This window comes from Ostrinia furnacalis, unplaced genomic scaffold (assembly GCF_004193835.3).
Source record: "Ostrinia furnacalis isolate ACB-3 unplaced genomic scaffold, ASM419383v2 OfSCF6657, whole genome shotgun sequence".
Taxonomy (NCBI): Eukaryota; Metazoa; Arthropoda; class Insecta; order Lepidoptera; family Crambidae; genus Ostrinia; species Ostrinia furnacalis.
In genome coordinates, this window is record NW_021136896.1 from 793,784 (window position 1) to 806,326 (window position 12,543).

Below are 12,543 nucleotides of genomic sequence, written 5' to 3' on the forward strand. Positions count from 1 at the left end.
AAATTGTAAAATATCACAAAATTAACTCTATCTCCTAAACTAAGCACAATTGTATTATATACATGGGGGTGATTTAGGTACACCTTAATGTAAGGAATCTAAATTTTTCTTTTAGACCTCACTGTTTTGGCCACCCTGTATGTAAAAAGCTGAACGAGTTTTCATTTTATTTCACCAAACTCTTTGATTTTTTTTAATGACGGAATACTGGCCACCTACATTTTTTCTTCTGCCATGACAAATTAATTAAAATATAAAAATAAAACATAGTTTAGTGATGTTCCGTTCGCAATTTAAATAAATGATTGTCGATTGTTTGCAACACGGTCCGATACAATCGAATGCTGTCGATTAGTTATCATCAATCATACTCGGGTAGGAAGAGGTGAACATGTGCCGATGATTGAAAAGTCGATAGTTATTCAATTAATTTACAATAACCGATGCGTCAAACTATTTTTAAAGTTAGGTTAATAGGGTTAAGAACTTGTTTCTGATGTAGGTTAAGTGCTTAGATAATAATAAGTAATAATTCACTTGGGATAAAAAAAATAATTAAACTTTACATGTTTGTCGATATGAAAACATTAAATTTATATTCTGCTTTAATTTACAGCTAAGTAATAATACTGAATAAATAACTGAAGAACGTAAATGATAAACAATATATTGAGCACAAAAGAAGAACTTAGTCAAAAGTTTATGATCCGCCTGATGATGACTATTTATAATACGTATGTACTTTTACCTATTATAGTTTAATATTAGCCTATTGTTAAAAACTGTCAATAAGTTATTCAATAAAGAATTTATTTATTATTTATTATTTATAATAAAATATTATTGGAAATAAATAAATAAATTGGCAATTTGCGTTTACGTTCCAATTTGCACGGCCCATTGCTTCTGAGTGAGCCGATTATAGTAGGGAATTTAGTGCAAGAACCCCTCCACTTTGGTATAGAAGGCTCATTTTTGCACCAGTTGTTCTTTGGGTGCTCCTGAGTAGATTTCCGTCGGTAGACATCGGGAGGCCCCCCTGTGGTAGCAGGGGGAGGGGGGGCAAGTTTCCTTNAATTCATTGTGCTTGAAGCGACATTGCTGTTTAATTTCTATTTCGGGTGTAGGTGGTAATAATAAACTTAATAATCAAATGGTAGTATTGAATTTTAAACCTAAAGATAACTTGAATAAAGATTTGTCTTGTTCGGCGGTGGTTATGAAAATACCTACAACTTATGTAGTAAAAAATCAGGAAAATTATGATTTATCGGATATTACGGGTTTGACAAAAATTGATATCATTTTCGGATGTGATATTTTGGGGGAGGTTATTAACGGCGGCAAGTTGACGTTGCGACCTGGGGGTCCGTATGCGATAGGCCTCAGCCTCGAACTTAGCGGGCAGCGGGGCGGGAGCGGCGGCGGCGCTGGAGCGGGGCGGGCAACGCAGACCCGTTCTCGAAACAAGCGGGCAGCTCGCGCGGCGCTTTAGCGGCGAAGTGTTGTGTTCGGGGTTGTGTTGTCGAGATATTTGTTTTTATTCGCAAACGAAATTCCCTCCAGACCGTGTGAGATCATTACGACCGTTTCAAAGTGTAGGTACGGACTTCGCGGGACCCTTTTACATAAAATCAAGCTCGTTAAGAAGCTCTCGTGTAGAGAAGTGCTATCTCTGCGTTTTCGTGTGTTTAACGGTGAAGGCGGTACATCTAGAAGTAGTCACGGGACTGTCAGTCGAAGCCTTCGTTGACGCATTCACGAGATTCGTTTCCCGTCGCGGCTTACCTTCACTTGTGAGATCCGATTGCGGCACCAACTTTACCGGAACTGATAAATATCTAAAGGAACTATTCGTATATCTGCGTGATCATAACTACGAAATAGGCCGAGAATTAGCAAAATCTAACGTCACATGGCTATTTAACCCACCTAGCAGCCCAAACATGGGTGGCATCTTTGAAGCTGCTGTTAAATCTGCTAAATCTCTCATGCGTAGAGTTCTTGGAGAACAAAGGTTGACCTTTGAACAACTTACTACCTTCTTTACGCGTGTTGAAGCTGTTATGAATTCTCGACCATTGACTCCATTAAGTTCAGACCCGAATGATCTCGAAATTCTAACACCCGGACATTTCTTGATCGGCGAGCCCTTAGTTGCCCTGCCTGAGTACAATTTTGAAGAAGTTCATATCGGCCGGCTTAATCGTTTCCAATTGTTGCAACGTCTTTCACAACACTTTTGGTGTCGATGGCGCGACGAATACCTTCATACCCTCCAAATAAGACACAAATGGACGGATACGACAGAGCCAATAAAACTCGGTGACTTAGTTTTGATAAAAGAGGATAATTACCCGCCTTTACAGTGGAAACGCGGTCGTGTAGTAAAGCTTTTACCCGGCAAGGACAAAATAATACGAGTAGTAGAGGTACAGACTGCAAACGGCAGGCTCTTACGGCCTGTATCTAAACTCGGTAGGCTTCCAATTATTAGTAATTAGGTCAACCAAGGCAAGCTTGGTTCGGGGGGGAGTGTATGTTCAGGCACACATGCTTTCAATGAGCACGGTACGATTGCGCGGGACCTATTTAAATCTGCCGCCAACTCCGTCCCGCCAAAACTTACACGGCGAGCGCGCGCGACTACCAGCAGCGCCGCGCTCCACGACGGCAAACGAACGAAAACTATGCAACGCGCTCTCTCGCGTTTGGGCCGGCTTCGCGAGTGCCACGCTTATTGTGTGCTCCAACGGAAATGTGAAATTTGGTGACTTTTCGGAAATGTTTTGTGTGTGAGGCCTCCACAGTACTTTGCTTGAAGTTAGTGACTCAAGTGAACCACCGAAGACACCGGGCGAAGCCCTAACTACCGGCCGGCGGCGTCCTACAGAGTACCTACCAGCAGCGCGGCGGCAGACAAGGTACCTGTTCGATTGTTTCTGTGTTTGTTGATTGTGTCGTGCCTGGACGACACTGGGGAACTCATATTCGGATAAGCTATCGAAGTAGTTAACAGGAAGTTTATAAAATTTTAGGACTTCTTCATTTTTAATATTGACGAGTCCACAGTCCACACTCATTTTAATAACTAAGTAACGTTATTGCAAATAACCGAAATAACTAAAACCGTAAATTGCTAAGTACACACAACACTAATACCATAGACAAAAGACGCGACTGACGCACGAAAATTAAAAAATATAATTTGAGGTTAGAATTTGTATGATGTGTCAAAAATATTGCTACAAAAACATCGATAGTGATCGATAGTAATAATGTTAAATAGTGCCTTTTAAATTTATCTTCAAGGAATAATACTCCCTTTTGAAATGGCGGTGGTAATAGAGACGACTCTTGGTGACATCACCGTGGATTTGTACTTAGAACAACGTCCAGTGACATGTCTCAACTTTCTGAAACTATGCAAGATGAAATACTACAACTTCAACCTATTTCACACAATAAGAAGTGGATTTATAGCGCAGACTGGCGACCCTTCTGGCGAGGGGTCAGGCGGTGAGTCTATTTTTGGTCTTTTGGAGGGTCCAGAGAAACGTTTCTTCTCCGGCGAGAAAATGCCTAAAATTCGTCATACGAGCGCTGGATTACTATCAATGGTGTGCACAGATGATATGATGGTAGGGTCGCAATTTTTCCTCACTCTTGGCTCAGAATTAGATTCCTTAGACGGCATACACTGTGTGATTGGCGAGGTTACTGAGGGTCATGAAGTTTTGCGTAAATTAAACGAGGCAATCTGTGATGAGACTCATAGACCTTACCAAGACGTGCGAATTACTCACACAGTTGTATTAGAAGATCCATTCAGTGATCCTAAAGGATTTCGTGCACCATCCCGGTCACCTTCTCCTAGTGCGGAAAGGTTGAAAGGAGGCCGAATAGCTCCTGACGAAGAGCTCGATGAAACTGAAGGTAAATCTGCTGCAGAAATTCAAGAAATTATTGAAGAAAAAGAGGCTAAAGCTCGAGCTACCATCTTGGAAATTGTTGGTGACTTGCCTGATGCCGACATAGCTCCACCTGAAAATGTACTGTTTGTATGTAAACTAAATCCAGTTACCACAGACGAGGATTTAGAAATCATATTTAGTAGATTTGGTAAAATTGAAAGCTGTGAAGTCATTCGAGATAAAAAGACTGGTGATTCATTGCAGTATGCATTTATAGAGTTTTCTGACAAAAAGTCTTGTGAAGATGCTTATTTTAAAATGGACAATGTTTTAATTGATGACAGACGTATACATGTAGATTTCTCACAGTCCGTTTCTAAAATGAGGTGGCTTGGCAAAGGCAGAGGAGTGCAACATTTTGATGACGAAGAAGCTAAAGATGACTCTTTTAGACATAAATCAAAAAAACATGGAAATGAAGATTGGAACAGAGACAGAAAAGGTAATCATCATAATGATAGAGAAAAGGACAAACATAAAAGACATGGAGAAGAAAGAAAACGCGATAGATCTCATGAAAGGGATTATAACAGGAAAAACAGAGATGGAGATGGTAGATCCAACAATAGAGAAGCAACTAGCTCTAAAGAAAGGCATAGTGACAAAAGGAACCAAAAACATGACAGGGACTATGAAAAAAATAATTATGTAACTAGAACAAAAATCCGTAGAGAAACAAGTAGTTCTGAAAGGCAAGATGACGAAAGACAAAAACGTAATAAAGAGCATGAAAGAAAGAATAGGGTGACAGATGTAAAAAAACAAAAGAATCATCGAGAAAGAAGTAGTTCAATAGAAGATGTTGTTGAAGAAAGGCAAAGGCATGAAAAAAAAGATCATGATAAAAGCAATAAAAAAGAAGAGGTGACAAATAACAAAAAATATAAAGAAAAAGACAATTCTCAACAAAGAACAAATGAAGCAAGACAGAAAAATGATTGGTCCTCTGAAAGAACAAATAAAGAATATGATACAAGACATGTGGAACATGAGAGGAAGAAGGCAGAAAAGAATCAGAGAGAAAGAAGTAGCTCATATGAAAGAGAAGATACAAAAAGAGAATCAAGTACATTGAAAGATAAATCTAGGAATAAAAAAGAAAGATCTGTTGATACAATTCATAAAAGTAGAGAGGATAAATATACCTACCACAATAATCATGATACTAGTCCTGAAATCTATGAGCAAAAAGAATATGACAATGTCAAAAGAAATAATTCACAAAGCAATGATATCAAAGATAGAGAAAATGATTATAATTCTCACAAGATAAACAAAAGTAAATCAATGTCTAGAAAGAGGGATCATAGTAATGATAAAGGTGATGATAGAGCTTCCCATAGGAATGAAAAAAGTAGAGATAGATCCGATAGCAAAGATGAGCCTCAACACAAAGGTAAAAAACGACAACTAGAAGAATCAAAAAACAATAGCCATAAGTCAAAAAAGAGCAGAAAAGATGTTGAACCTCAAACTCCTCCTGTGGATAAAAAGCAAAAACATAGATCAAAGAACAGTGATAAATCAAAGAAAGGTGACAAGGGAAAAAATATTTCGAAAAAAGACAAAAACAAAAGAAAACGCAAGGTGTCTACGTCATCAGACTCCTCCTCATCAGAATCAAGTACTAGCTCCGATTCTAGTTCTTCTAGTGAATCGGATAACAGAAAGAAAAGGTTGAGAAGAAAAAGGAAAGATTCATCATCCTCTAGTAGTAGTGACTCTAGTGATACTTCTTCTAGTTCTACCAGTAGTTCAGACTCCAGCAGTGACTCAACTAGTTCTAGTTCAGATAGTGAAAAAGACAAAAGAAGAAAGAAAAATGTCAAAAGGAAAGTTGTTAAGAAAATTAAAAAGAAGTAGGGTAAACCACCCAATCGTTGGCACTCTACCAATTTATTGGCATGCTCCAGTTTTTTAAGAAAATTAAGATTGTTTGTAGCCAAACCTTATATTTTTTAGTAGAAATTGTAGAGTAATATCATTTATTACTCAACTGGCTACACACGTTTTTTTATTTTTTCAAACATCGCGGCGCTTCAACCATTTGTTTGACAAACCGGGACCTGTGCGGAAAAAACAATCGAAATATTCGTTTTTTACTAAGGTAAGAGCTATCATAATCTTTGAAAAAAATGCAAATCTATTTTGTTTTTCTTATACATAATCATTTTGTCTTATTATTGAATATATTAACTGCCTTTTTAAAACATTATTTTATAATTTAACCGCCAACTTTTAATTATTTATGGTGTGCCAACATTTGGTATGCGTAAAATCTGTTTATCCATTTTATTGGCACACATGCCAATAAAAGGGTATTTAAAATAATTTGAGTTTATTAAAAATTATACCTTGTTTGTCTCAAAATTGAGTTTAAATTGCATTTAAAATATTTTCTAACGTTTTGGATACACCAATCCAAATGTTGGCCCAGTGCCAATTATATAAAATCTATTTATTGGCACGGGTGTCAAACATTGGTTAAAAAGGTGCCAATAAAAAATATTCTCTTTTCAGCCACTTTCAAAGCCTTTCAAAGTCTTATTCCACTATTCCCCGTTGACAATCCCCGTCAATGGGGATTAGTGAACTTTTTGTTCATTAATCCCCGTTAACGCCAATGGAGTTTATAATGGGGATTAATGAACTAAAAAGTTAATTAATCCCCATTTTTATCTTGTTACATCTTGGCCCAAAGTATGTAATCGTTTCCATCTTCTTTTAAATGATGAATGGGGAATAACGATTCAATATCCATAGTGCTTTCCGTTAATCAAGTAAGTGTTAATTTTTTTTAAGTTTTGTAATCAGTCTTAAATTTAAATTAATAATAAAAATAGTAAGTGAGTTCTTATCCAATAATAAAAAGAAGGTACCTGATTCTTACATTAGTATTTTATTTTTAACGTACTGGGGATTAATTAACTTTTTAGTTCATTAATCCCCATTATAAGCTCCATTGGCGTTAGCGGGGATTAATGAATAAAAAGTTCACTAATCCCCGTTGACGGGGATTAGTGGAATAAGCCTGTGAAAGGCTTTGAAAGTGGTGCCACGGTCTACTATACAATTCAGATTGAAACATCCTGATCATCGCTCTAAGCCCGGTCCGTTCACAGTTTTAACTGAGGAAGAACAGCTTTTTGTTGACTGGATAAAATAAAAATCAGTAACAAAAAAGGATTTCCGAAGAGAAAAGAAGATTTGATAAAAGTGTTTATGGAAAGTTTAAAACCATATTTAAATATAAGCGTTTGAACTGATATGGTATGTTCCTATACAAAAAAAATTTTATTTTGTTTATTTCTATCATGAATCTCTTTAAAACCTCTACATAAGACCTAGCAGCTATTTATCAGTCTTGCGAGAACAGTGCCAATAATAGGTAATTATCACTGCCAATAAAAGGTTTGGCTATGCCAACAACTGGTATTTTGAGGTAATTTTTTAAAAGGTACACTATATTGAATAAATGATTTAATTTGTTAATGATAAGTACTTTATAATATTCTCCAAAGATTAAAAGACCAATATAAATGTTTCTTTCTTTGATAAAACATATTTTTACATGCAAATTTTACCGGTTTTGTGAAGTAGCTGCTTAAAGTGCCAATAATTGGGTGGTTTACCCTAGGTAGATATGTATCAGTTTTAATTTTTTGCTGTAACAATGAGTGAAATAATTATATGTAGGTACTCTTTGTCTTTGTGATGATCAAATTGCAATATTTTGTATACTGTAAGCTATGAGGATCATTTTTTCTTCATTCAAGTTAAAAATAATGTCAGGATTTAGGTATCCTTCCGTTTGGCCAAATTACTTTTCGCCAAATTTCACTTCGCAAACAACTTATCGCCAAAGTTTCATTTCCCAAATGAACTTTTAGCAACTGTACTTTTCGCAACTAGTTCATTTGGTCAAATTATCATTTGGCAAAATTTTACTTGGCAAATTTTTATATAGCAAATGTTTTATTTTACCAAATATTATATCCCAAATATTTTGTTTGGTCAAATTGACACTTCACATACCCACCGTTACCCACAAATCAAAGCATAAGGCATTTTCACAAGAAATGTATGTAAAACAAAGAGATTGCAGAAAATATTATGGTTGCAGAAAGTAGGTATTGCGGAAAATAGTAGGTTAGGTTAGGTTAGAACAGTGACCCTTAACGCGCGAAGGCGAGCGAAGCGTGCCGCGGCAGCGGCCGCCGAGCGCTAGAATCACCTCTATTGTTAATGAATCATTTGGTAATTTTGATAAAAGAATGAAATATGAAAATTAATTTAGAACAAATTTTATATTAACTACCCACTAAACAAAATAATAACCACCAGCTAATTTATATTCCATTCTATGCACCAATCAAATAATTTTGTAAATAGTTTATCGTGAAATATTTTTGCCAAATGAAACATTTGGCAAAACATACTTTGCCAAACAATAATTTGCTAAACAATAATATGCCAAAAACGACATTTGCGAATTAAAAGTTTGCAATAAGTTGTTTTGCCAAATGAGAATTTGCCAAATGAAAATTTGCGAAACGTTGTTTGCGATGTGATAATTTGGGAAACGTTTTTTGGCCAAACATTAGTAATCCCAGGATTTACATTATTAGTTAGGGTTCGGCCAAACCAACGCGATCAGCCGGCGTGCAGCGCGGCAGCGATGACGACCAGACTTAAATGCATTGATCGCCATCGCTGCACGCGTGTGATCGCGTTGGTTTGGCTGAACCTTAAAAAAACATATTTTTTCTGATTGACATTATACCATTTATAAATTTCATAGTACTTAGCTTACTTGAGTACAATTAGATAGCAAAAATAGTATTTCATTTAATATTACTATATCAAACTTCATTTTGAATGTATGATGTGTACATAGTAACCAATATAGCAGTGTTTAAATAATAGGAAAAGTTGTTTCGTTGGCTATTAATAAAATAAGGATCAATAGTTGTGGATTTGTGCATTTAATTTTTACATAATAAATTATAGTCCACAACTACACACCTATATATAATTTGATAATTTAAAATGAAACAATGTGGCCTAAAATTAGCTTTTAAATTGTGTAATTAATCATAACGATGTCAGTCTCTAAACTTTAATAAATTTAAACAAAAATCATCTTTAGAACTGAAACAGTTGTATTTCTTGTATCAAATTGCCAAATTTTATTGGTGCAGACTACATTATTCAAGTTTATCTCATCTCTGTCATTATTTCCTACTGTTCTTACTTTCTTAAATCTAGCATACTAAACTTCTTCCCCACATTAACTGTTATTTGTATATTATGAAAGACTTATTTAAATGATTTATTTTAAACTTAAATATTGTAATTATTATGTAATCGAAAGACGCGGTAGCGTGTCAAGCCAAGTTTATGATATACATAAAAATTCTAATGTTCCACTACACAATTAAACTTTAGTTAGGCAGATAATATATGTATGTAGGTATTGTATATCATCACAATTAAAAGCAAATAATCAACAAACTGTGTTGTTTCAGTAAAAAAAAATATAAAAGATTTAACAGCAATAAATTTTAAAAATATTGTTTTTCAATTTGACTGTATTTTTCAATTTATATAAAAGTGATTAGGTAGTAATTTTATTTGTTTTTTTGTAGCTTGTAAGATACATAAATTTTTAAGTGATGCCATTTTCATTATTAGTATGTCTTTATGATACAAAATTCTTAATTTGTAGTACAAAAAAGTGGATGTAATTTTTGTATTTATACAAGTGAAGTATGAGTGTGACATCTGATGAATTATAATTAGTTAGGTACTTAATTCACTAATAAAATTATGATAAATGATGTAAGTACCTATTAGTAGCTTTTTGCTTAGACATTTTATTAGTAGATGGTATGTCACAATTATCGATAAGTACTCTATGTATTTTTTTATACATAAAAATAAATATTTGTTCCCACAATGTATGTTCTGGTTTTATTTTACCTACTCAATCGGCAAATCGGCCACAGTCATATAAAAGCTCTTAGCAGTCCCTAGAGCTTATTGTTTGATTTTATTAACTTACTAGCGCTTATCCGCGGCCTCGCCCGCATGAAATTCAGTTTGCGTTATAAATTCTTGTCATCTAAATCCGTTCTGTTTTGCGTTTCGTTAGGTTTTGCGTTGAATAATAAACTCTTACGGATTGACGGCAAAGAGTGTTCGTCTATTATCTATCAATAGATGATAATAATGTTATAGCTACACTCGCGAGCAAAAATATGGTGGAAACACCCTATTTGTTTAGAGCGATCACAATAACTAAATGACTAATAGAAGACAAATAAAGATGATACCATTTTAAAGGTAATATTACAAACTTTAAATTGATACCACAGATACATGCATAGTCATTCAGTTCTTAAGATCGCTCGGAACAAAACACAAGGGAGTGATTCCATATTTTTGCTCGTAAGTATAACATGCAGTCATTTAAAATAGCTTCATACCGTGACAGCTTGTTTACGTCACACGTTACCCCTCTCAGGTACCTACTGCAGCGTTGCCAGTTTTTTTTTTCGCTAAGTCGGGACGGTACTTTTGAGTGAAAATAGCGGGATTCTTCCGTCAGAAGCGGGACATAGTAAAAAAACGTATAATAATCAAAGGTTTTCAAATATTTATCTTTTTATTTGACTTAAAATTACGTTTACGTGACAATAGATAGCAAAAGTAGCTATAGAAAATGTATTTTAACAATAAAAATAATATTTTAAATCAGATTTAGTACGTAGCTACGCCACGTACGGTCGAGTTCTCTCCGAAAAGCGGGACCGAGCCTGTCCCGCGCGGGACATTTAAATTTGATTTAAAAATCGGGACGTCTGGCAACGCTGCTACTGACTGAGTTAAGCGCTAGACCTATAACTCCATTATCTCCTGAGGTGGAATTGTGTAAAGCAATCATAATCATTTGACAGTTCATAATGTACGATAAAGTCAGTTCAACAAATCGTTTGACAGGAATCTCAGTACCTAATGCTCTCTATTATAGTTCCAAAATACTGGACTGTCCTGTCGATGACATTGACAGTGGAGCGCCACCGTCAATACCGGATCGCTGGTTCAGATTTTTGCCATGTTGGAAACCATAAAGTTGAACGATGGTAGCGCCCCCCTGTCATTGAGTTTGGCGGGACAGTTCAGCGTGGGTCATCTATACCTGTTATTTATGTGAGTCTTTTGGGAGCCAACTTGTTCAGACTTCAGATGTCTCCCATTCTCATCATTGGACAAACCTTCGATTCGTTGGTTTCCGCCAATGACGTCCACTGCTGGACTAAGGACTACCACGACGACCGGTCCTACGCTGCCCGCATCCAGGCACCTCCCGCGACCCTCACCAGATCGTCGGTCCACCTAGTGGGGGGCCTGCGCCATTGGACATATTCTGTGATAATCCTCAATATTATAAAGTAATGTAACTAAGTATAATAAGTATGTATTTACAAAAAAAAAGTATTTAAGTATGTTTATATCCGTTGTCTAGTACCCATAGTACAAGCTTTGCTTAGTTTGGGACTAGAAGCGCAGTGTAAAATGTCTAAGGATATTTATTTATCTCGCTCTGAAGTAATATCCCCATCATGCTATTGTTTGATGTCTTTTGTCCCTGTTTTCTGGTGATTTATGATCACCTCTGAAAGGTTGAGGTTTTTCGTTCCAGTTTTAAGTGTTTTCATATAAATCTGAATAGGTTTCTCTGAAGGTTGAAGGTCACAATAATGCTTTCAATCTTAGAAAGCGCTAAATATAGACCAACCCACCCACACCCTTCATCTTTGAGATATTATTCTCGGTGTACCTATAAAAGGTCTCGTGGTACTTACGTGGTCTCAAAAAGGTTGCAACCTTAATACTGTGTCCATTGTGTCCGTTATTACGGCTGTACCACGTGTTTACAGGACGTTCGCTGCGAATCTACCTTTCATTGGTTGACCAGTTACCCTTTGTGTGGTTAAGTGTCTGAACGAGAAGATCGCGCTTGTTAAGCTGCCCATTGTGTCTTCAACGATGTACAGTCGCATATAGCACTATTCTATATTTATCTACACAACGATAAAGGTACTTACGTACTGTTGTATTGAAAACTATCGGATGCTTTTTTTAAGTTGTAGGAATAACTAGTTCTAAATGTACCATATTAGGCGTTAGCTCGGAAAACTCGCGCTTTCAAGACTTAATTGCACACATTTAGGTAGATCAAAGTACAAAAAGGCGAACTTAAAGTCACAAGGTATTCTCCCAGTCAACCTTTGGGCCCATCTAAGTTCTATACAAACGCAATTTCTTTCAACCCTGCCGAATAAAATAGGTTTTGCATTAATTAAATCAAAAAGCGTTAAGCCCACTGAAGTTTTAATTAAATCTGCCCACCAAGAAAATGTTTCATACTAACTTTTCCACTTTTTATCACCCTTTTAGAAGTAAATTACAAAATTTCTTACCTCATTACCTTGTACTTACATAGGTACCTACTTTACTAATGAAATTAAGATTTCTAACGAGAAAGAGCCTGAGCGTTGATGAG

The 12,543-nt window shown here is 35.8% G+C and overlaps 1 protein-coding gene across 1 annotated transcript; it reads left to right on the forward strand.

Moving 5' to 3' along the window:
* The first annotated feature begins 3,205 nt into the window (after nt 1-3,205).
* LOC114362632 (peptidyl-prolyl cis-trans isomerase sig-7) lies at nt 3,206-8,680 on the forward strand. The gene is made up of 3 exons (XM_028318102.1): nt 3,206-5,838; nt 7,613-7,766; nt 8,588-8,680. Exon 1 carries the CDS (start codon nt 3,333-3,335, stop codon nt 5,835-5,837), a length of 2,505 nt encoding a protein of 834 aa, XP_028173903.1. The 5' UTR covers nt 3,206-3,332; the 3' UTR covers nt 5,838; nt 7,613-7,766; nt 8,588-8,680.
* Nucleotides 8,681-12,543: the final 3,863 nt, after the last annotated feature.